This window comes from Symphalangus syndactylus, chromosome 4 (assembly GCF_028878055.3).
Source record: "Symphalangus syndactylus isolate Jambi chromosome 4, NHGRI_mSymSyn1-v2.1_pri, whole genome shotgun sequence".
Taxonomy (NCBI): Eukaryota; Metazoa; Chordata; class Mammalia; order Primates; family Hylobatidae; genus Symphalangus; species Symphalangus syndactylus.
In genome coordinates this window covers 141,952,242-141,977,648 of record NC_072426.2, presented here as the reverse complement: position 1 = coordinate 141,977,648, position 25,407 = coordinate 141,952,242, and the positions used below count along the sequence as shown (strand labels likewise).

At 39.7% G+C, this 25,407-nt stretch overlaps 1 protein-coding gene across 2 annotated transcripts in view; it reads right to left on the bottom strand.

The window, feature by feature from the left end:
- PALLD (palladin, cytoskeletal associated protein) overlaps positions 1 to 25,407 on the bottom strand; it is a 422,857-nt gene that overhangs the window by 271,433 nt on the left and 126,017 nt on the right. For both annotated transcript variants that reach the window (XM_055276361.1, XM_055276362.1), the window contains exon 2: positions 97 to 275. In XM_055276361.1, the coding sequence (XP_055132336.1) occupies positions 97 to 275 (179 nt within the window). The remainder of the gene's footprint in view (positions 1 to 96; positions 276 to 25,407) is intronic.

The following is a 25,407-nucleotide window of genomic DNA, read 5'->3' as shown; positions in this document are numbered from 1 at the left end:
CATTTGCACTGGAAAGGCACATTTGCACGCCCAAGATACTGAAGTGATTAGACCATTGACACCCTTTTATCCCCCATTACCAGGCACCCTCCTTACCTTCAATGAACACCTCAGCAGATGTTGTGTCTGAGCCGCTGGGATTCGTAGCCAGACAGGTGTAGCGACCTGTGTCGTCCTCAAAGGCCTCTGCTATGATCAGGGTATGGAGGTCCCCTCCCTCACAGTGGATTTGAATATCAGGAGTGTTGTGCAGTTCTTTCCCTTCACAGAACCATCTGCAGGCCAAATGGAGGTCAAAGGATAGGAGGGAAAGAAAGGAAATGGTGATGTTTAAAACAACAAAGCAGAAGTGAAGGCTGGTTGCTATGCAAAATGATGTTTGTTTGATTAAAAAAAAATCAATGTCAGTGTTACTAATGGAAACTCTACAATTTAGACTGTGAAATTAATGACTAGACAATTCCCATCGGTTTTCTTTGTAAAGCATCTTGTACATTTTATCAACCCAAGTGACGCTGTCAAACTCAGAAAGACCGTTTCAGTTATAAAATAAAAGGAACAGAAACTCAGCGTCTTATAAAATGCTTTATAACAAATACCTCCTCCATTTATTACAATTTTATCTATTAGTCTTATCTAAAGAAAAATAGAAAAGTAATATAAACATTATGCTCAAAATATTTAATATATGAAAAGAAACTTATCATCATGTTAAAAAATCACAGGCAGCAATATTTTTGTTGACCTTAAGACTTCTGATCAGCTGAGCAGTAACAGATTTAATGCCTTCCACATTTCTGATGTTTACAAAACTTTCTAGCAGACCGCCTTGGCCTCCAAGATGTGGAGAGATATAGCAGTTGTGCTGTAATTCATTCTTGCTGGTCAGCACTTTTCCTTTCCCAAACAATCAGATCCTTCGTGTGGGAAATTTCAGGCTGCCAGACTGTTTGAACACAGGTTCTCTCACTCTCTCTCCTCTCTTCCCCCAGCACCTCAAATTCTCAGTAACATTGGTGGCCTTTACATTTTGCCAAGAAACAAACATACAAACAAAACAAAACAAAGCCAAAAGCTGCCCTAAGAAAAACCCCAAATGGGATTTATTTTTAAAGAAATGTGTAGAAATCTGCCACTTACAACTAAAAGGACTGAATTCTCCAGGAAAATATTGTCCATTTAGCTCTTAATGAGCACTTAGAGATTTTCTCTAAGTCTAGTTTCCTATAAAATTACTTGGATTTCACACCCTTTTATGAAATATGACACGGAAGACATTTTTTTCTGTATTTAGAGTAGGATAATATAGGTTTTTGTCTAATTTAATTTGAAAATAAAGTTAATAAAGCAAAAGAGTTTGCTAATGCTCTGAGTATCAAGCCCAGAAACCATGCTCAACAGTAAATATGTGATTCCCACCAAAGAAGAGATAAGACCTGGGGAATTAAAGAATATACAATTATCAGCCAACTGAGCATTCCATGCAATGCAAACCATATTATTTTGGGGGCAACTGAGCAGGACAGTATTTCTTGATTCTGGCGCACTGTATGGTTTTCTTTGTTGTCATAAAGTCTTGATGAACTTTCCAGCCCAGAGTCATCCTCCAGTCTCTTTTTTTCTTTCTGTTATCTTTCCAAAGCCATAGTCCAGCTCCTCACCCATTAGGATTAACTGTGGCTTTAGTGTTTTAATTGGTCTCTCCATCACCAGCAGACTATAAATTCTTTCTATATTCTGTCATCAGATTAATGCTCTTGAGGTTTTTCCCTACATACATCATTCTCTAAACTTCAGATCTGTCACCGTGGGTTTTCATATAACTTGGCCCTATCGTTTTCTTATACTAATCCTGTTTCTGTCGAATATTTGCATGGACTTACTGCTCCTTACGTAGCCCTCAAATATTACCTACCTACTTTTCTGTGCCCAGATTTTCTTCTCCTTGGAATTATCTCCTTGCCCTCTTCATTAATCCCATCTAGGAACTACTCTTCCTTAAGACCAAGCTAAAGGCATCTTCAACAGACTAAATAAACTGAATATACACTTACAGAGCTTCTTCTATGTGTGAGGAACTGCATTACCTACTACAGGTAATAGAAAAAATAATGCCTGCTAAACTCTGAAACTAGTTGAGTTTGTCTGTCTGTACTGTGAATTAGAGTGTTTCTACCTAAAAAAGATATAAACCACCTATTAGGGGGAAAATGAAGCATAAAAAAATGCAACAGAGGTTCAATAGAGAGAAGGATTCGTTTCTTTTGGTTAGATGTACTCCACAGGGAAACCTTTGCTTACTAAGTGACTAGTATGTTGTCCTCTAACTTAGCGAACTTATAGCCTGGAAGCCTACTGCCTGTTTTTATATGGCCCTTGAGCTAAGAATGGTTTTTATACTTTTAAAGGTTGGAAAAAAATCAAAAGAAGAAGAGTATCTTGTGACATAAAGTTCACATTTCCGAGTCCTTAGATACGGTTTTTTTTTTTTTGGTGGGGGGCGGGGAACATAACCATGCTCATTCATTTACATATTGTCTATGTCTGCTTTTGCATGATAGTCACAGAGTCAAGCAGTAGTTGCAACATACTATATGGCCCTCAAAGCCCCAATTATTTAGTATCTGGATCTTTATAGAAAATGGTTCCCCACTCCTGCTTTTTGCTCCTCAAAGTGTGGTCCTGAGGCCAGCAGCGTCAGCAGCACCTGGAGGCTTGTTAGAAGTGCAGTATCTTGACCCTCACCCCAAATCTACTGAATCAGTTCAGATCCCCTAGGTGATCATGTGCACTTTAAGAAGTGTTGGTCTGATAAGTTCTGGACCAGAATGACCCGCCTCACAGAGTCTTGGCTCTCCATCCAGGTTGCTCACTTGTTTAACATAGCAACAATTTTTTTTTTTTTTTTTTTTTTTTTGAGATGGAGTCTCGCTCTGTCGCCCAGGCTGGAGTGCAGTGGCGCGATCTCGGCTCACTGCAAGCTCCGCCTCCCGGGTTCATGCCATTCTCCTGCCTTAACCTCCTGAGCAACCATTTTTTAAAAAGGTATATTGTATCTCTGGTCCCTTGCATGCCAAAGCAGCAGAGACACTGAAAATTAAAAGGCATGCTTAATACATTCATATGCCAAACATCGTGCTAGAACCCAAAGAGTAAGTTAATATAAGACCAGGCCTCTACCCTGGAAAAACTTACATTCCAATAGGCTAGAAAGGCCCATCAAGAGCTAATTTCAGTATAACATGGAAAGTTAAGTACCATGGTTGTGATAAAGACAAGGTGTCAAATCCATCAATACATTTAAAGGTCCAATGTGGGCCTGTGATCTCAGAAACATGATTGTATCCTAGTATATTTCAAGTAAGCTAAGCCATTAACTACTTGCACCCTTCATCAAAGAATTTTCTACATCATTTTGTGAAATATTTTTTAACACAATCGTTAAAAATACACTCTTACATTTAACCAAAAACCCTTGACATTTTATCTCCTCATACAGATGAGGAACTTGAACTGGAAGGCTAAATGACTTTCCTAAAGTCACAGTTGAGCCTCTTTGCTCTGCCATTGCTAGTTCCATTGAGCAAATGATCCTAATCATAGATCAAACACACATTGATCTAAATATTGGCCAGAAACTATGCTGCCTTTTTGTTTTTAGGGAGAGCCTGCCATCCAAATATTTGCAGGTTTTTTTTTTTCCTCCTCTTCTTGGGTCACACCCTAACTTACCACATTTTAACAACGTAGAACTGGCGACTTGACAGGCACTTACGTCAACAACTGACTTTCCCTGGCTGTCAGTTGCTTTCCCTGAAAGCAATATGCATGGCTCATGCTAATTATTTTACTTATACCTTACTGGGCAAATTTATTCTTTTCTCTGCATTATTTCTTCTATGTGTTACAATCTGAGATGCTGTTTCAATTTTATTCACTGGGCTGGAGAACAAAAAGCACCCATATTTAAAAAGCAAAAACAGGTCAGCCTAGTGGTTTACAAGCACCAATCATTTTGCCATATGCAGTTGCTGAAGAGTTTTATTACATAATGAACCATTTCAGATGACTAAATAGATGAGTTAGACTGAGGCAGAAAATGCATTCACTGTCTTAACTTTTCTGCCAGTATTAAGGTATATTTCAAGCACTTCATTGCACTTACTGATTATTTTCTTTAGCCTTAAACTTATCATTATCACTCAGTTTATAATTAGTCTTAATTTATTTTTTTAAAGTACAAATTCCATGGAAGAAACAGGACAGAAAAGCATTCTGTAACATATTCATGGGTTGTTAGCAGGTACTCAATGAGAACAAATTTCATGGTCAAATAAGGTTAGTAAATGGCTGGATTGAGACAATGTTAAACAAATTTCTTTGCTGCAGGCCTTCCCAGGGCTTTAAATAAGGAAATGTGAATTGCAAACACCAAGGAGTGAGATGTAATATGTATGTAGCATTTTACAAATCTATTAGAGCACAGATTTCTTCACTATTTGTTATTTCATCGGATGCATGTTCTAAAGTAAAGTGGGGCTGATAATAAATATTTTAAAGCATCAACTATGTTCAATACTCTATGGATCAATTTTAAAAGCTAAAAATTGCATTTTTTTTAAACAATCAAGAAGTAGTTGATTTCTAGTTGGGGAAATTGGCATAAATGCATTTGATATCAAATAATGGCATGAGGAAACAATACAGACGATATCAGAAAGGGACAAATGATCAATTGTCAAATGAATGAGGTGAATTATTTTTGAGTACAGAGAGAAACATACAAAAAGAACATAATTTTGCATGCATTCAATTTTGCATCTAGGACATTGCTGACCCTGCAGGGCCTGCCCCTCCCAGGGTTAGCCAGTTCCTAGAGGTGTTAAAGACCCTCCGGGGAGCGTGCCCTCCATATGCAAACTAACCAGTCCAGAGCCCACACACTCAGCACCCCCTCTATTGGGCTCTCATACTCAGGGTCACAACTTCCCTTCCCACATCAACCCAGGGCCAGATACCAGACAACCAGAAACAGCCCCTATGCTTGAGAACCCACTGAAATTACTCAAAACAGGCAGTTCCAACCCTGCGTACCTTGCCTCACCTATCCCTTTCCTGTGGGTCCCTAGGCAAAGACTCCTGTCCACATTTCCCCCTTGCTCCTTGGCCTTCTGACTGACCCTGGCACATCCCCTGTAGTCCCCTGTGGTGCAGCATGCCCCCTCCTCTTGGGAACTACGAATAACAAACTATTTAGTATCTTTCCAATGACGGTCATCTCCTAATCTGTTGATCTCACCATATCCGAATAGCAGTCAAACCTATATTTTCAAACAGGGCACATTGCCATTGAGCTTATCAAAGAATATGCTTACAGATGAAGAAAGGACTGAACAAGTAGTTTAATATCGGCCACAGTTTGTGCTTTAAAATATATATGGAGAGAGGGTTATAGACTTTCACCAACTCAAACTGAAGTGCATTTAAAAAGCATAAAATTAAACTGAAAATAATCTAGTTAGTGCATATATGAGAAAAGGAAATCTGCCTCATCCACTCTTTATGTAGCTGATTAAAGACACATCACCTTCTTATCTAAACTAAGAGAATCTTAGAGTTTTGAAGTTTTGGCACCACACACTGGACGAGACGGGTGTGCTACAGTCATGTTTGTTTAGTTCAGTTTCTCAAAGGTCATAATTCCACCAGCTTCCTGGCAAAGAGCTCAAAACATTTACTATTCTCTAAAGAGGTAAATGGGAGGAGATCTGTTGGTTAAATTTTGACCTCTTGAAATTTTTCTCACATTAAATTCTTGTTGCTGGTGTCATTTAGGGAAAGAGATACTAGGGTGACAAGCTAAACTGTGAAACATACAAAATAGGATGAAGTATAGGTTTGGTAAATGCACGGCACAGGCAAGGAAACTATCCCCCTTCTTCCTGTGGCAGACGTCACTCACTCATCAGAATGTTCTTTGCTAGTGAGATGGAATGTCTGAGAATCCTCAGCACAGCTGTTTAAGGCTGCAAAGCAACTAAAGTTGAAGGTTGAAATGAAACACATTTGCCATCCTCAGTTTGATCTCTTTCTAGGGGATACATTCTCGCTTTCCTCCAGATCTTGAAAGCCCTGTTTAATTGTTATGGGCTAAGAGTGGAGAGGGGTTTGATTGAGAGAGGAGCATGGGTGGAATGTGGCTAAGAGAGAATCCACTCAAGTAAAATTTGACTTGAGAACCCCCTCGGACATTTATTCATTCCATTCTGAATACCTGGAAGCCTTTTATCTAGTGAATACTATCTAGGCAGCATATCAAAGAATTAAAATCTTATTATCTACATTCCCATTCTGAACTTCTGATAAATTTCAACTTCAATCACATTTTTTGTTTTCTGCCATAAAATCATTAAAAATATGTAATTATGATCTCATAATTAGGATAAAAGATCATACAATATTTGGGAATGATGACAATTCTTGAGGACTTATAGAAATTCAAATTAAGGGAAAGAGAATATTTATTGAATGCATATTATATGCAAATATGACCTTATTTTATTTTCATGAGTACCTTGTGAAGTAGTTGTCATTATATTTTTAGATATAGGCAACTCTCATTTATCTATAGCAATTAAAAATAAGAACACAAACAATAAAAACCACGTAGTCTCCAAATTTTCATTTTCCTTAATGCTTTTGGCTTTCATCTTTCATCAAAACATGTATCTATGGATAGATACATGTTTTAACAAAGCCTACTGATTCCTCCTCTTTAATTTCTAGCGCAGCTGTTAAATAGCTATGTAATTGCCACACAAACAAGGAGCTGAGGGAAGCTGGAGAGCCAAACCTTGCAAAATTAGTGGGCATGGTACATGCCCCTTCAAAAGAAGTAGTTGCCAATATAAGAATAAACCAGTTGGGACTGGCTGTCAGATTTCAAGACCAAAAGCAGCGTATGAAAATAACCTTGTACTAATTGGCAATAAAATGTAAAAGGATTAGAAGATGTAGTCCTACTCATTCATTCATTCATTCATTCATCAATCAATTATTCATTCATTCATCAAGGGGCTTTTTTCACTTCAACTACAATGCAGGAACTGACTGGAAGCATAGATGTCAGCTAAGCCAGGTTTCTTAGTTCACGAGACTAGTAGCAGGGGCTAACAGAGAAGAAAATCCAATTGTAGACATAAGGAAATACAATGACTATATTTTACTTAATGAGCTTAGATTTTTCCATCACATAGAAACCTGTACTGTGCCAGGCGTGGTGGCTCACGCCTGTAATCCCAGCACTTTGGGAGGCCGAGGCGGGCAGATCACGAGGTCAGGAGTTCAAGCAAGACCAGCCTGGCCAGCATGGTGAAACCCCGTCTCTACTAAAAATACAAAAATTAGCTGGGCATGGTGGTGCATGCCTGTAGTCCCAGCTACTCAGGAGGCTGAGGCAGGAGAATGGCGTGAACCCGGGAGGTGGAGGTTGCAGTGAGTCAAGATTCTGCCACTGCACTCTCCAGCCTGGGTGACAGAGTGAGACACCGTCTCAAAAAAAAAAAAAAAAAAAAGAAAGAAAGAAAGAAACTTGTACTGCTGCAAAAATCTTTCAAAGTTGGGTATAGCTTCATACTTATAGATTCAGTTTCTTTGGATATAATACTCAGGTTGAAATCAATTTGTGGGAGAGGAGATAATATTCACCAGTCTTGAATTTTCCTTGTTCATAAAGGATTATAGCACATAAAAGGAAAAAGGATTGTAACATTATAGTTCTGTAAGATGGCATATTTCTTTATACTATTCTGTGCTGGGATTTTGAAATTGTTTTTTATAATTATGTATACATACACATACGTGTGTGTGTGTGTATTGTTGTTGTTGCATAAGGATTCCTCCCTCCCCATAAGGATTTTCCAAACATTCCAGCTTAAAAATGAGATGGTGCCAAAAATTCAAGGATCACATTATCGCACTAGCAGGATGTGGCTGGATTGAAATTCAAGAAGGTGTTTTACATGAAAATGTTCAATATGTAATTGTTCACTTTCTACATTTCAAGGTGAGGTTAAATGTGACTGCTGACTTTGTCTGAGTCCAGTTGTTAAAGGAGAGTGGCTGCGTCTGTCCACAGTCCTAGGGCCTTTTTGGTTAGGGATCAAAGGGTCAGGAGGATAATTAAAATCAAGGGGCTGCAGCTGCTTCAGACCAAATGGCTGTCCTTGAAAACCACCAGTCACTTCCATTCTTGGGTGGTGTAAGAACATTTAAAAATTCACCTCCCTGACGTGGTCTAGTAATATCTTTCTCTTGTGACCCTGGCAACTGTCAGTGGGGCTCAGAGCTGTATACTGGAGCTGCAGTACACATCTGGGAATGCTCAGAACACTCCGATTCTCCAAGATAGGGTCATGAGTGTTGATTTTTATGATAATAAATTCATGATTAATGAAAGGAACCAACAAATCACTGCAAAGTCTAAGATACACTTTCTAGTATAGAATACAAATAGCTTATGTTAAAAAAATCACATATGGCATCGCTTGGCTTACAAGTTGACTAGCAGTATCTATTTTAATACTAACACTTAGCAGGAAATATAGATTTTATGAGTGACAGTTTCTTTTGGCTATCTTTATTTTATTGAACCACAACTACGTATCATGAAAATTCTCTGTGCACTGTATTTTAAACATGTGGCTTTTACAATGAAACAAATCTGACTTATAACACTTATAAAGTTTCATCAGTGAATCTTGGCTAATGTTCTCCAACTTTGCTGAGCAAAATGGTAAATGTTAAAAGCCAGTTAATGGAAACGATCAGGTGCTTATTAAATAAAAGCCTTTAAAAACTGTTGAGTTTTTATTTTCTCCTTTAAATCAATTCCTTTATGCTCGAGGGGAAACGAGGTTATGTTGAAAGATGTCTCTCCGGCTGGGCGCGGTGGCTCACGCTTGTAATCCCAGCACTTTGGGAGGCCGAGGCGGGCGGATCACGAGGTCAGGAGATCGAGACCACGGTGAAACCCCGTCTCTACTAAAAATACAAAAAATTAGCCGGGTGTGGTGGCGGGCTCCTGTAGTCCCAGCTACTCGGAGAGGCTGAGGCAGGAGAATGGCGTGAACCCGGGAGGCGGAGCTTGCAGTGAGCCGAGATTGCGCCACTGCACTCCAGCCTGGGCGACAGAGCGAGACTCTGTCTCAAAAAAAAAAAAAAAAAAAAAAAAGAAAGATGTCTCTCCGTTTTTTCCTCACAACTTCACTGATTTGTACTTCCTGACAAAATTTATCTTCAAAGGGACGTCACGGATGATGTCAGGATGGCAAATTTAGCCCCCAGCTGCCTCCTCCTCCCAAAGCACATGCAACCACATGGCTTCATGAAGTCCATACTTGAAGAAAACTGAAGCAACCAGTTTCTGTAATGGTATAATAATGAAAATAAAGGGTAGGAAAAAACCCCAGAGAGATAAGTGCTTCAGCAACGGTTATATTTTCCAGGTGTTCCTTTTCCTCAAAGGAATGGCAGTGGTCTGCCATTTGAAACAAAATTTGAAAGTGATGCCCAAGATAAGTTTTGTTGCTGCCTAAGCTCCAAGTCAGGCCATCTGTAAGTATTGCATTTCATACATCCACAATGAAACACTAATTTTTATGGAGTATTTTTTGTCTTGTCACCAAAGATTTCTTAATTTTTTACATGTGTTCACATTAACCACATGACACACTATGTTTATTCTGTCATGTGGATTTATAGGCAGACTGAAGTGAAATTAATCGTTGTCTAAATTTACTATGGCTATAATTTCATGACTGCTTAGCTCGAAGGCCCATAGCTAAATTTGTGTGGACAACAGATGTACTTTAACCTTATGGCCCCAAAGAGACCAATAAATAGATTGGCTTTTTGAAATTCAAAGCCCAGGAAATAATAAAATAGAATTTGAACCAAAACCAGATTCATGTCTAGCAATTCTTTCCTCAAATAACCACTTTATCTCCTAAGGAAAAACGATAAAATAGAAGGATGAACCAGCCCAGATAAAACTAAACTATGAAAATGATTTTATCTTGCCTTTTTTTTTTCTTTTTGACCATGAAAGGTAGCTTAGTGTCTGACACTAGGAATATATAGTTATTTATTTACCATGTTTTAAAAACAAATACAGGCTGGGCATGGTGGCTCATGCCTATAATCCCAGCACTTTAGGAGGCCAAGGTGGAAGGATCACTTCAGCCCAAGAGTTAGAGACCAGTCTGGGCAAGATAACAAGACCCTGTCTCTACCAAAAAAATTTTGAAAACTAACTGGGCATGGTGGCACGTGCCTGTAGTCCCAGGTACTCGGGAGGCTGAGGTGGGAGGATCACTTGAGCCCAGGAATTCGAGGCAGCAGTGAGCTATGATTGTGCCACTGCACTCCAGCCTGAGTGACAAAGCAAGATCTCATCACATAAAAACAAAACCCAAAAAAACAAAACCAAATAAAAACCCACCCCCAACAACAAAAAACCAAAACCTATAAAAATAGATAAGTGAAATCTACTAAATATCTGTGCTGCCAGAAGCTATTAAAATCTTAGACTGCTTCTAATATTTTCCTCATTGGTGATGCAGTGGAAAGGACCTAGGACTTGGAGTCAGCAGTTTTGATGAGGCAGCCTCATTGTCTGGGGTAAATACCCAGGGTTCGTCGTCGTCTTGCACCAAAAAGATTAAAGACATGGACACACACAAGGAGTGGGTTTAGAAGCTAAGGTTTAATAGGCAAAAGAAAGATAAAGGAGAACAGCTCTCTCTCTTTTGAGACAGAGGGGTTCCCGAATGGGAGTGCACTGGATTTTATAGGCAGGTTTGAGGTGACGGTGTCTGATTTACGTAGGGCCCACAGATTGGTTGGACCAGGTGTGACGTTTTGGGAAGGCTGGCCACCCCACCCTAATCTTATTATGCAAATGGGCTTTCCACTTGGCTAGCCCATGTTGTCTGCTCCTTGCTGTACATGTAGCTGGCAAAGAAAAGCGAAGGTGGAGCTGCCATTTTGAACATGCCTAGTCCCAGGTGCCTGTTCCTATTGGCACAACTGCTGGCATTCACCCATGCAAGCTTCCCGCTTGCTTGTCTGTGTCTGCAGCTCGATTTTATAGGCTGCTCATTAGTATAATTTTGGGGCTGCTTTTCATTAAAAGGAAAACCTTACCGAGGACTCCTATATCCTCAATATCTGCCTAAATAATTTCTTCTTAACTCCTATATCACTGCGTTCCTGTTTTGCCTGGTCCATAGATCAACTAAGTTGACTGTGGTCCAGTCATTCTCTCATTTGGGGCTATAATTTCCTTATTTGTGAAATGCAAGGAATGGGCTAAGACTAGATTTTCCTCAAATGTGTACCAAGAAACTAGTTCTGTAGCAAGTTGACAGATAACATTGAAAAGGTTTCTGTGGCCAAATAGGTTTACCAAGCACTGGGTTAAACAAAGTTAAACATCTGTCAGAAAGTTAAACAGAACTTTTTAGAGCTCTGTGCCACTATACACTGAATTTCTGAGAGAGAAATATGGCAGGCCTCATTCTCAATCTTACTGGACCATGGAACATGTGTTCTGTGAATCATGTTGAAGGATCAGTGTTCCGGGAACACATTTTGAAAACACTGGGTTGGATTATCACTAAAACCTCATCTGGCTCTATAGTGGTGACATTTAATACCTAGCATACATTTTACAACTAGCTTTTCCAGAGCTTATGGCAGACATCAGTAATACGGCAAGCCCTATATCCCACTGATCTCCAACTTGGTTTCAGAGCCCTTCTCCAAGGATGCTAGGGACAGCCACTACCAACCAATTAGTGTTGGCCCCTGAGTTGAAACATATTTGCTATGCCTCTTTTAACAGTCTATGTTTACGTATAATTTTCTTACACAGGAATTAATGTGAAATGTTGATTTCTAATCTCTCACGTATCCTTGACTGTTAATTCCAAGAATTTTCTATTTTTTTAAATAAGCTGCCATTTGGCCACGGCACATGAAAATACTGGATTTTCCCCCACAATCTGGATATGCAGGGTAAACATATATTGCCCAAGCCAGGACATTTCTGAGAATGAAATAGGTAACCATTGATAATTATAGGAATAAATAATAACTGTTTTGGGTAAACTAGAACGGGCAGTTGTCCTACTTAACAGCTCATTGCAAGAGCAACTAAAAAATGTCATTTTGGCACTAGTGAATATTGTGGCTTTTTGCGAATGTGACTCATTCCCATGAGTAGACAGAAGTACATTTCACAATATGTGAAGGAAAAAAGGTTCCCACCCCATCTGTCACTCATTCACAAATTCTCAAGTTACACTTGTTAGCTAAAAAAATAGATTCATCCTCACCAATTCTCTATGCAAGTACAAAAATAAGTCAGCATGACCTGACAAGCCACACTTCAAAGTCACCTATATTGTGAAAATTTGTATTGAATGCTTTCAAGGCTTCAAAGCGTTGGGGGTGGGGGGTGGGGGGAGAATGGATTATAGAGAGCTTGAGAATGAGAAATTGCATACATAAATCAGCTAGAGGTGCACATTCAGCTATTCTGTTGCTACAATTACAGCAGGTAATTATTAGCTATTGTTGTAACTTGGATTACATTCCAAATGGGATAAAATGGGAGATGCTTTATCAGACAATGCTGTCAGCCTTCTGTGCATTTGGAACCTGTCCACTGAAATACAATGATCACCTCAGAATTATGAAACTCAAAAGGACTAAAGCCAAACTAGGCAAAGGGGCCACAGCTCCTGTTGGTGTCTTCGACTCTGTGGAATTGCAGAAACCCACGTAGAACAGTTCATGTACAGACTCCTAGAAAGCCCAGCGGTTAGTTCTTTGCATTTAACAAACAATTACATCCAATACAACTTTTTTCCTTAGCAATGGAAGAACTTTCCCCAAAGTCAAAGGACAGGAGATGTCCCTCAAAATTTCCCCGAGTTCATTAGTGAAACCCCCAGTTCCTTGCCTTAATCTATGTAATCATGACTAAGAATATGGGAGGAGAAAACTGAATGGAAGAAGAGATTGAGAATGAGAGGAAAATGCCTTACTTTTGGAAAAAGCTAAAACTTTAGAATTCAAAAGACTTTGCTTCTTTATTTTTCATCTGTTCTCCAAACGATGCTTGAGTTGGTTGAGGCTCCCTCCACAGAGCCAAGTTCAATTGCTCAGGGCAAGGGGGACAGCCAGATTTGGTGGTGATTCTGTCAGAGGCTGAGGAAGAGCCTCCCTCTGCAGAGTTCTGGCTCTAGTCTAATCTAATGGTGTTCAAATGTGGCTAGCGTGGTCTCTGCGGAACCACAAAACAGGCATCTCAAACAGGGCATGAGTGCACACGAAGTTAAACTGTAAACTGCCCCGTCAGTCAATAATTGTATGTACAGAAATGGGTTCACTTTCTTTTTCAAGGGTTTTCCCAGCTAACTCCTTTCAAAGCCACCCTCCTTCCGGAATGCTTTTCCCTTGTTCTTATTCTGTGTTCCTTCTAGAAGTTCAGGTTTAGAGGTCAGCTTTCCAAGGAGAGCTATGATAAATGAAGTATCTACTGAGGACAGAACTCTTTTAATTTGATAACGAAACATTAGAGGTAGAAGGAATTATATTCTTAGCAGGTAGCACTTATGGGCCTTGCACCAACTATTCTGGCTAAAATTGTGAATGTCTTCATTTTTTAAAAAAGTGAAATTACACTATTACACACACACACACACACACACACAGAAGTAGTCATATACATATATGCCTGGATTTAACATCTGACACACTCCTTGAATCAAGGTCCTGAAAGATTTGCAAACATTCTGCAAATGCTGCCTCCTTTTCTTGTTCTAGTTACTCAGGTAATTCTCTAAGTAACATCTGTCCTCCTCCCAACCATTTTGATCAAATACATACTTTTGACTGTGTAGACAAGTGAGCTGTTGTCCAAGAAGGCTGCCTCCACTGCTTCCCCTGAAAGCCTGGGTGTGCGGAGCTGCAGCAGAGCGGGGAGGGGCCTCAGGTGTGTGAGCAAGAACAGGAAGTCAGGACTAATTACACCTTGTTTTATTTGGCCATTTGAATAACGAATAAAATGTCATGTTTCATTTCAGTTGGTTTTTCACAGCAAATTGCCTAAGGCTGACATTTCATTCTATTAATAATAGATTAGATTTTGTTTTTAAAAGTAGGAAAACTAATGTTATGACTTGATACAGATTTAGATCTTTTTCTTTGAAAAATACAGTTTTCGTTACGTCATGATGAAAATGTTCTTCTTTCTGACTACAATTAGAGCCTCACTACCTGTCTATAGTCCATCATTTTGTGCTGATATCCTGTATGCCCCAAAGCAAACTGTGATCTCACAATGCACAACTTTTAAAAATTGGCTTCAGAGGCACTTAGAGACTTGGCAAAAGACAAAAAAATACACCTAACACCCATTCCCTCCTCCCAAAAAAAAAAAACTCTAAAGCTATTACATGGTGTGGTGGGGAAGAGGTGGAATTAGAAAAGAAGGTTTCAGCATATGATATTTACTAGTTTCAGGAAATTGTAATAGTTCCTTTGCTTGCATAAGCAAATAAAAATGTATATTTTTGTATTTAAAAATATCACTGATGAGCCATGTGTAGTCCCAGCTACTTAGAAGGCTGAGGTTGAAGGATTGCTTGAGCCCAGGAGTTTGAAGCCAGCCTGGGCAACATAGTGAGACTCTGTGTCTTAAAAAAAAAAAATAGCTGATCTCACGCCTGTAATCTCAGCACTTTGGGAGGTCGAGGTGAGCGGATCACGAGGTCAGGAGATTGAGACCATCCTCGCTAACATGGTGAAACCCACTCTTTACTAAAAATAAGAAAAATTAGCTGGGCATGGTGGCGGGCGCCTGTAGTCCCAGCTGCTCAGGAGGCTGAGGCAGGAGAATGGTGTGAACCCGGGAGGCAGAGGTTGCAGTGAGCTGCACTCCAGCCTGGGAGTCTCCAGACGAGACTGTCTCAAAAAAGAAAAAGAAAAACAAACAAACAAACATACAAACAAAAAAATGATAATGGCTATATGTGTTCGCTGTGAAGGAAAAGAACAGCATACTCAAAGGTTGTCTTGTGGATCAATATTCTAGTTATCAGAGCCCAATATGTGTATAGCAGAAGAGCTAGATAATGTGATCTCTGCCTCAGCCATATCTCTCCTTGGGGCTCCCAAGAACTGTCTGTGACAAGGAGGACAGGTCAACAGCTTTCAAGTCTGTGTACATTGTGAGAAAGTGTTTCCTCACTACCTTACCATTCTGGCAATTTATAGATGTTGGGAAAATTAAAAATTAATCTGTACTAGAAAAAGGTGGAGATGTCCATCCTATATGTAAATGCTGTTTACACACCTGCCTTTTTGCAATTCCTTTGGGCAAAAATGATCATGATCTCCCTATAGCCTTTAGTGTTCCATTGATCCACTGTTTTTCCAGGTTGTTTGAAATTGGACGTAAAAATAGTTGTCTGGGTACTATGTTAGGTCTATGCTGAAGGAGCTAAAAAAAATTCCCTGAGGTTTCTTATGGCTAAAATTATTCCATATGTCCAAAGATGAAATAGATCAAAATGGCTTAGTGAGTTCCCTGTCACTAGATGCTCTGAAGAGGAAGAAATAATTGACAGAGGTGTTGTAAAGAAAATTCAAGAACTAGATGGATGATTCCTTGAGGGACTATGATGACTGGTGCTATCATTTTTCTTTTAGCAAGCATGACAACTGATGGCTGAAAGTGGGACAAATCATCTAATGCCTGGTGTGCTGAATACTAAAGAATGGCACAGTCCTCTTAATTATGATGCATTTATTAGATTAGCCTAATTTAATTAAGATAATGCTGGAGATTTCCAGGGGCTTTCTAATTAGGATGGTTTACTGGGGACACATTAGCGGTAAAATAGAGCTTAGATTCAGCACACACACAAAAATACTATGATGTTTCCCTGTTTGCATCACAAAATATATTTTAAATAATGCTTTCATTCTTTGTACAAAAACCTGAATCAATATCTGACATTTCCTCTCCTAGGAAAGCTTTCTAAACTTAATCATAATCATTCGTAACTTCCTTTGTACTAAAGTTTCCAAGGTTTCTTCCCAAGGTTCATGTTTTAGCCTTATTTCATTGACGTAGAATCTCTAACTTTAAAATGTTTGTGTTAACCTGCACATTGTGCACGTGTACCCTAGAACTTAAAATATGATTAAAAACATTTAAAAAATAAAAAAATAAAAATGTGTTAGGCAATCACATGCTAAATTCAGATCCAATGTGATGTAATTTAATTTTTCAAAGACTCATTTGAAGCTTTGAAGAGATTTTTTTAAACGTCGTTATTTAACCAAAGAATCAGTTTCATGAAATTTATTTTCACATGTACATATTTTGGTAGTTTCCTGAATATCCCACCCTTTCCCCCATTTTTATATCCTTTCTGATTTTTCAGCATTCTTCTTGGGGAAGAATCTCATGCTTATCACCTATAGAGTAAAGAAAATCATGATTTCTGCTTGGGATTGGCGCACACATAAGACTACCTGTTGGGAAAGAAAAGTGCTTTTCACTGCTCAGGGAACTCTCTGCCATGGTCACGTGGTATGTGAGGCTTCACAAGCGACATCTGCCCCTCAACATTTTAACCCTCAGAGCCTACCCTCCTGAGAGGGTGTGGAGTGTTGAATCTGCCTCTGCCCCATCAGCTATGCTCAGTGTTGAGAAGCCAAAACAAAAACAAAGCAAACAAACAAATACAAAAAAACTAAAGGAAAACAAGTCCCTTAGTTGGTTGTACAGAATCACTATTTTTAGCTATTCGCTTTTGTTCAAAAACAATTCTTTCCAATAAGAGATAAAATTTGCATTTTTTTCAAGTAAACATAACATGCAGATATTCATGGTTATAACCTCTCATTTTTCTTCTTTACTCTGTCACTGAGGAGAAGGAGTAGAAATTCTTCCCTCCTCCCCTACCTCTTCTTCTTGTAAAGCATCATTATGTCATTATGATTTCTAAGTGGCTAAGAACTAAAGTACTTAATAGCTTTAAAATTCTGCTGGGATTAGAGGTTTTCTGGCCAGTGAATAAAGAGCTAACCTTGGGGTGGGGGAGGGAAAAAGAGTTCCATCTTCAGAGATTCTGTTTTAATTGATCTGAGGTCGGGCTGGGCTTTTTTGTTCGTTTAATTGATACATGGTGACTGTTCACACTTCTAGGGTGTAAGTGGTATTTTGATGCGTGTGTGTGACAGGTAGTGATCCAGTTCGAGTGACCGGCATGTCCCTCACCTCAAACATTTATCATTTCTTTGTGTTGGGAACATTCCAGATCTTAAGGAAAAAAAAGAGTTAACCTTGGATGTTACAAAGAAAATGTTAAATCTGTTGCCAAGCCATTTACTGCAATGTTAAAAGCTAAAGGAACCAGTTTGCCCAACGCTCTTGAGCCTAATAATGCAATTGTAACTAGTATACTGAGGAGGTGGAACAGCCTTCTAACACTGCTTTAGAAGTGATTTATTGATCCCTGAGCAATAATTCTTTAGCGATTCATATAACCAGAATTTATAGATTTATTCCTAACCTCAGGAAAAATTGACTTCATTCTTGAAACTTTTGCCTTCTTGCATCAATCTTGGAATTACAATTAGCTAAGTTTACTTATGATCCTGAAAAGGCACTTTCCAAACTTCTTGTGAGCAAAATCTGATTTTCTAAAGTTTGGATTATATCACTTAGTCTTTAGAAAGCCATCTGTAAATACATTTATGTATTTAGCAAATAATATCATCAGACTGTACATATTTTACATAAAGGAGGAAAGAAAGGGATATTCAGAAAGCACTATTATATTTGGTAATACTGTTATACAAATATGATATGCATAGGGCATGAGGGTTCTTGGTGGAGATGGTGGCAGGGGATGGGTACAGTTTTCCAGTTGGGAGCTATGTGAACATCTAAAAGGAAAATGAAGATATTTAAAATACAAGCCAAAACTCATAATATTGAAAATTGCTATAACCAATGTGGGAATATAATTTGGTGTAAGCTGTTAAAAAGAGAATTTGACAAAATTTAGGATACATATACAATTGACCCAGCAGTTTCATTTCTAAGAAGTTGTGCTTAATTTACTCACAAAAGGACACAAAGACACAGGAAAGACAAGAATGTTCATTTCAGCACTTTTCACAAAGGAAAACACTAAACTTGCCCTAAATGTCCATCAAAAAGGAAATGGCCATTATGGTATCCTGCATAATGAAATACTATGCAGCATTTAAAAAGAATGTTAGATGCAGCTGTCAACAATATATTGTAGACTTCCATTCTATACCATTGTGGTTTTACTGGACAATATATTTTTGAAGGGTTTTAACTTATCTTGAGAGGAGGGGCAGAGGCTGAGGGAAGAAGTTAGAGAAGAACTTTAACTTTTCATTGTGGAGCATTCTGCATTTATTTTCACTGCAAGCAAATATAAATCTTTCTCTTTTCTTTTTCTTTTTTTCTTTTCTTTTCTTTCAGATGGAGACTCACTCTTGTCGCCTAGGCTGGAGTGCAATGGTGTGATCTCAGCTCACTGCAACCTCCACCTCCTGGGTTCAAGCAATTCTCCTGCCTCAGCCTCCTGAGTAGCTGGGATTACAGGCACCCACCACCATGCCCAGTTAATTTTTGTACTTTTAATAGAGATGGGGTTTCACCATGTTGGCCAGGCTAGTCTCGAACTCCTCACCTCAGGTGCCCACCTCAGCCTACCAAAATGCTGAGATTACAGGCGTGAGCCACCACGCCTGGCCACTTTATATATTTTAAACTTATTAAAATGTACAAAAGAGAAACCTAAAGAAAAACAAAACGATATTAGAATACCTCATTTATGCTGCATTTTAAAAGATGCAAAGAAATACATACATTTTAGGACAATTATATTGTATGAAAAGAGACTTGCATTATTATTTCCTCATTCCTTAACTATGGAGGTCTTTTATACCCATATTTTATTTGGTACCTTCCTCATAAGGTTGTTATGCAAACAAGGTAATGCATATCTAACCTCTGCTGTGGGGCTTGATGCATGTTACCCAATAAAGTTAGCTGACTGTTATAATTTCTTACCAAAGCTAAGGAAAAAGACCATTGTGGAAGCACAGAAAGCAAATTAAGAAAATAAGTCTCTGACTTGGGATGCATGCAACTAATGTCTTCCAAGTTTCCTATTTGAGAGCACTTCCGTGACACCTGGGTTATATATTAATGTGTTCATAATATTGGCCTTTGTTTATGAAACTTCCCACTATTATGAGGGCCATTGAGGGCTTTCTAAAAACATGGTCTTAATAAGAATCAAATTGAATCTGATTAAAGAAAACAAATGTTAGCAATTGTTTTATAAACTTAAGTATATAGTCTGAAAACTAGGTCTATTGATGCAAAAAGATGCTAAAAAAACTCACACCAGCCAGCGATTATCTCATCTTGCTGCAGATAGGAGGTGAAAAATACCACACTGTATTATAAATGAGTGCATGCAGAATGTGACACGTCAGGCTGGTATTCTGTTGTGTTTCCTTAACAACCAAGCAATAGCTTATAGGAAAGTTCTTGGCTCTGCTGAGTCAAAGTCCCAAGAACAGGATGCTTTTTATTCATGAAGTGACTCTTGAAGAAGTAAAAGAAGTCTAAGCTCCATTCCTTAAGCAGTCTTTGGGTTGGATCTTGAAAAGCTTGCTGGGAGGAGAGAGAAGCTAATTATGAAACAAAATGGAAACTTGCATATGTAGCAGAAGATGACAAGGTGTCTACTCACAGGCAGCTTTTACTCCAGGGGTGATGGCAGCAGGGTGAGAGAGATAATAAGCACTTAAACGATACCACATGAATAAAATAATTTCAGACAGGGAAATGTTATGAAGAAAACAAAATACAGTAAGAGTGATTGGAGCATATTAGGTAGGGTAGTTGTAGAATACAGTGAGGTGATTTAATGATGCAACAACAGTGTCTTCCACCAAGTTTGTGTAAGAATAAAGATATCAGCACATAAGAAGAACATTCATGAAGAGACCTTAAAAGCAGATGCTTGGTGCAAAAGTACTCATGCCAAGAGATTCTCTAATAATGAGCAATGCATCACCTATCTCAAAAGAGGCTCCCCAAACCCTCAGATTTATTAGGACTAACTGGCCGGTCTCTTACTCTCCAGACAAAGTACTTACACTTTCTTCACTGACAGCATTCTCTCTTATTAATTTATACCCATATGGACCGAAAAAGCTTTCACTTATGACATAATATAGAATTTGAGTCTATCTCTACAGTAACATGGCCCATTTTTTCCCCTTCATTATGCCATAGATTTCTACTTTTTCTCTCTCAAGTTGTAAAACAATTATTTCTAATGATGGATTAAAAACCTGAAGCTGCTATTCCATTATGAACCTCTCTCTAGTAGCTACTGCAAACTGCTCAGCTTCTTTGTCTGAAACCTCCAGGAGGGCTCTGGTGAGTACGAAAACCAGAAGAAAATTGCTTCTGGGATTGCTGGGTAAGAATCGCCTCTGGTGCTCTCTGGAGCGTACTAGCTCTTTATAAGAAGTAGACAAACCAGAAGTCAGGAGGGAGTTCACATCAAATCACCTTCGGAAGCTGTCAACAGTCCCAGAGAACTACCTTAGTGGATGGAAAGAAGGATGCGGAAAAAGGAGAAATGATGCAGCCTGTTTTACATTTGCAAATTGGATAAATAAGGAACATATTTAATTCTTTAAAAAAACATTAAATAAATGGGAGCTTTTCAACTTGAGGGGTGCACTGTAATAGAGTGATTACATGAAGGGAGCTCTGAAAAACTGCCAGGACTTTCTTTGCAACTACTTTTAAATATGCATGCCACTTCTTTTTTTTTGAGACAAAGTCGCACTCTGTCACCCAGGCTGGAGTACAATGGCACAATCTCTGCTCACTGCAAACTCTGCCTCCAGGGTTCAAGCTATTCTTCTGTCTCAGCCTCCGGAGTAGCTAAGATTACAGGTGTGCACTACCACGCCCAGCTAATTTTTGTATTTTAGTAGAGACGGGGTTTCACCATGTTGGCCAGGCTGGTCTCGAACTCCTAACCTCAGATGATGTGCCTGCCTTGGCCTCCCAAAGTGCTGGGATTACAGGCATGAGCTACCATGCCCGGCCGCATGCCACCCCTTTTTTAAGAGATTGTTTTACACATAGGCTTATTATTGGGATCTACTGTTATGATTTGTCTTCCTAGCAGCCTTAGAAACATCTTTTTCTTTAAATATTTTAATAATTAATCCTGATCTCTAAGAAAAAACACATTCCATTGTAGTAAGTGAGCTAGAGAATTTTCTATATTTTGCAGTGTTGTCTTTATAGTCAGCCTAACCTTTCTGAAGAACTTACTACATCCTAACTAGATCCTTCGAAAATCTTAAATGCCAGAGAAAATATTCTACTGTCTAATCCTTACATTTTTAAGGACTACTTCCAGGTTTAAAAGGCTGCTGAAATGTTTGATCCCTTTCATAGTTGATGATTAATGTAGCATCTTTGAAACTGGTTGAAGAAGGAAAGAGAACTATTTTTTATTTTGAGTGGTGAAATTTTTAATTCTGTTTTTTCTTTTCCAAACTATTTTTGCTATGCACATTCAGAGGCAGGCCATGTTTTTATAATATTTATGCATAAGTATTGGTTGTATGTGTTATAAATACCTTAAATTTGTTGGTAGTTTTGAGGATTGAGATGTCATATTTATATCATTATTTAGAAAGGCCATGAGTATTTTAAAACTATATTACCAGAAAAGCATAAATAAAGGTACATGTCATGAAGTGCTATATTCTTGAGTGATGAGACTTAGACACTAGCCTTATCTTCTAGGATTTTATAGTGTAAGACATCATGGCTAAGATATTCTTTATTTTGTAGCAAAGAGAAATAGGATGTTTCTGTAATCATTGCTTGGAGCCATAGCAATTAATCTTATGCCACTGATACCACGGGGAAACCAGAGGCCCCAAGCTGTGTGGTGGCTGTGGGCCAGATCTTGATTCATTCTTGGATGCCTCCTGTACACCATTTCACAAGTGATACCTGGAGACCACTTTAAGTATATTTCATTTTAGCGTTAGGATTGGTTCTGGAGAGAGGAATGTCACTGGGGTGGGTGGTAAAGTTGTAAGTAGAGACTGATGGACTGTTATCTCCAGAATTACAGAGCTGTGTACTCTCCACATACTTGTTAAGGCTTGGCAACGAAGCCCCGAGCTTGGCTCAGTCTGGGACTGGAGTCCTGCTGTGGAAGCAGATTGCTGGTGGCCCCTAAGTCATCTGCACTAGTATCAGAGGGAATTTACCATCAATATTCTACTTGGTAGGTTCTCACTTAGAATACCACCTCCAAGCTCTCCTCAAAGGAGGGGTATTTGGGCACGAGATATGGGAGGGAGCAGGCATAGCGTCTGGCACAGGACCCAGCCTTTCTTTTTTGTGGGAAAGCTGAGCTTCCTGCAGCCAGGAAGAGGCTGTGATGGCCTGGGATCTGCTGAGGTGACGCTGCATGCTGCCATCCCTTGAACAGCAGCCAGGAGACCACTTCGTCACCTGGTGATGAAGTTGGCTGCTTGCCCCAGTTTCTTCTTAGAATAGCAAATAACATATAAGACTCAGCATCCCCGTGAGGTCGTCTCCCGGTTTTTAATAATTCCTTGTATTTATTTAGTGCCTTTTTCCTCTCCCAAGAGCTAACTCTAAGAGTTTTCCATATGTTACTTCAATAATCCTCATTACAGCCCCGTGCCCGAGCTGGTTAGAGAACGGTGCTAATGGGGCCAAGGTCAGCACTCAGACTCCACGAGCCTCCTGTGAGCAGCCCCGTTTGTACTAGAAAATCTGTTTCATGTTCTCACTCTGCACAGCTCCTTTAATAAGCTTACAAGAGGTCACAGGGATAAATAGATAAATAATAATAATGGCAGCTAACATCGAATAAGTGTTCACTCTGGGCCAGGTATTTTCTTTTTTTTTTTTTTTTGAGACGGAGTCTCGCTCTGTCACCCAGGCTGGAGTGCAGTGGCGCGATCTCGGCTCACTGCAAGCTCCGCCTCCCAGGTTCACGTCATTCTCCTGCCTCAGCCTCTCCGAGTAGCTGGGACTACAGGCGCCCGCCACCACGCCCGGCTAATTTTTTTTGTATTTTTAGTAGAGACGGAGTTTCACCGTGGTCTCGATCTCCCGACCTCGTGATCCGCCCGCCTCGGCCTCCCAAAGTGCTGGGATTACAAGCGTGAGCCACCGCGCCCGGCCCCTGGGCCAGGTATTTTCTAAGTGAATGTAGTATATAATGAATTCAGCCCTCTCGGAAACCCCATGAGAGAAGTAGTAACCCATTTTAAAGAAAGAGGAAACTGAGGCCCAGGGAGGTTCAATAACTGTCTCAAAGTCACACAGGAAATGGTGAAGCAGGGATTTCAACTTCATCAGTCTACTTAAAGGGATTCAAAGAGTTTAACCACTACTTGATAAGCCCGATAAGTGACACTGTGGATGGCATGACGCTGTGTGCAAACACCCCATCTTATGTGTATTGTAAGCACTACTTACTAATATGGGTGGCGAGGTAGGGAGTTGAGAAGAGGGACAGAAGTGACATTTAAAGGGCCCTACTACTGATACATATCAGGTACTGTGCTGCACACACCATAAGAGTTGTCTCATCTAATCCTTACCACAACATTTAGAGCTGGGTACTACCGCCTTCATTTTACGGATTGGAATACTGAGGGTCAAAAAGGTACATAATTTGAATACTGATATTTAGTGGAAGATCCTGAATTAGAAAAAATATCTTTCTCCCTAGTTCCTTTTTTTTTTTTTTTGAGACTGAGTCTCACACTGTCACCTAGGCTGGAGTGCACTGGTGCGATCTCGGCTCACTGCAACCTCCACCTCCCGGGTTCAAGCAATTCTCAGGCCTCAGCTTCCCGAGTAGCTGGGATTACAGGCGCCCACCACCATGCCTGGCTAATTTTTGTGTTTTTAGTAGAGACGGGGTTTCACCATATTGGCCAGGCTGGTCTCGAACTCCTGACCTCCAGTGATCCGCCTGCCTCAGCCTCCCAAAGTGCTGGGATTATAGGCGTGAGCCACTGCACCAGGCTGATATCTCCCTATTTCCGATGCATATGCTATTTTCATGAAACTTCAGATAACACTTTCACTTTAATTAAAGGAAATACTATAGGCACAAAAAAGCAACACAGGTACAGAGGAGATGAAGAGAGTTATCACGAATGATGGTGTCCAGGATGAGAACCACACTTTTGGGCTTCCATTACTGTGTCCTCTCTCCAACAACTACCACATGGCTTTTTGGTCCTATTTACATACTCCACTCAAACAGAAAGTCGGTCAACCCTTAGGGCCACAGGAGCAATGCTGGATGATGGGACGGAACAGGTGGTTACTTGACAGTAAAACAGAGATGCTACAACCTACCTTATTTGTTTATTGGGTGGATTCAGTGATATGGTCTGTTTAACCCCTTGGGACAAGGTCAGTGCTTAATAAATGTTTGAAAGATATCAACATCCAGCCATGTGCAGTGGCTCACACCTGTAATCCCAGCACTTTGGGAGGCCAAGGCAGGAGGATCAGTTGAGGTCAGGAGTTCGAGACCAGCCTGGCCAACACGTTGAAACTCCGTCTCTACTAAAAATACAAAAATTAGCCAGTCTTGGTGGAGGCGCCTGTAATCCCAGCTACATGGGAGGCTGAGGCAAGAGAATCACTTGAACCCAGGAGGCAGAGGTTGCAAAGAGCCAAGATTGCACCACTGCACTCCAGCCTGGATGACAAGAGTGAGATTCCATTAAAAAAAAAAAAAAAAAAGGTATCAACATCAAAGAGTTCCTCTTCATCATTGGAAGCAAATGGGACTAATTACCAAACCATTTTTCTCTTTGGAGGCACCAAGTGGTTTTGAAAGAAGAATAGAATCCCAGAAACATGAGTTCCGGAGTCAGGCTCACCAGGGTTAGTACCCTGGCTTTGTCATTTCCTCCATGAATGAATTTTCACAAACTACTTAGCCTCTCTGAGCTTCAGTTTCCTAACCAGGAAGTAGGGATATTAACAAACCTTATGTCCTGGGATTATTAAAGGAGGAAAAACATGTTAAGAGACTTTTGATCAGGGCTCAGTAAAGGCCAATTGTTATTATTAAGCTGATGATCTTTAGGAGAAACTAAAATGTAGAACTGTGCTTATATTTCCCAGTTTTTGCTAGGTCACCTGTGATCATAAATGGGAGT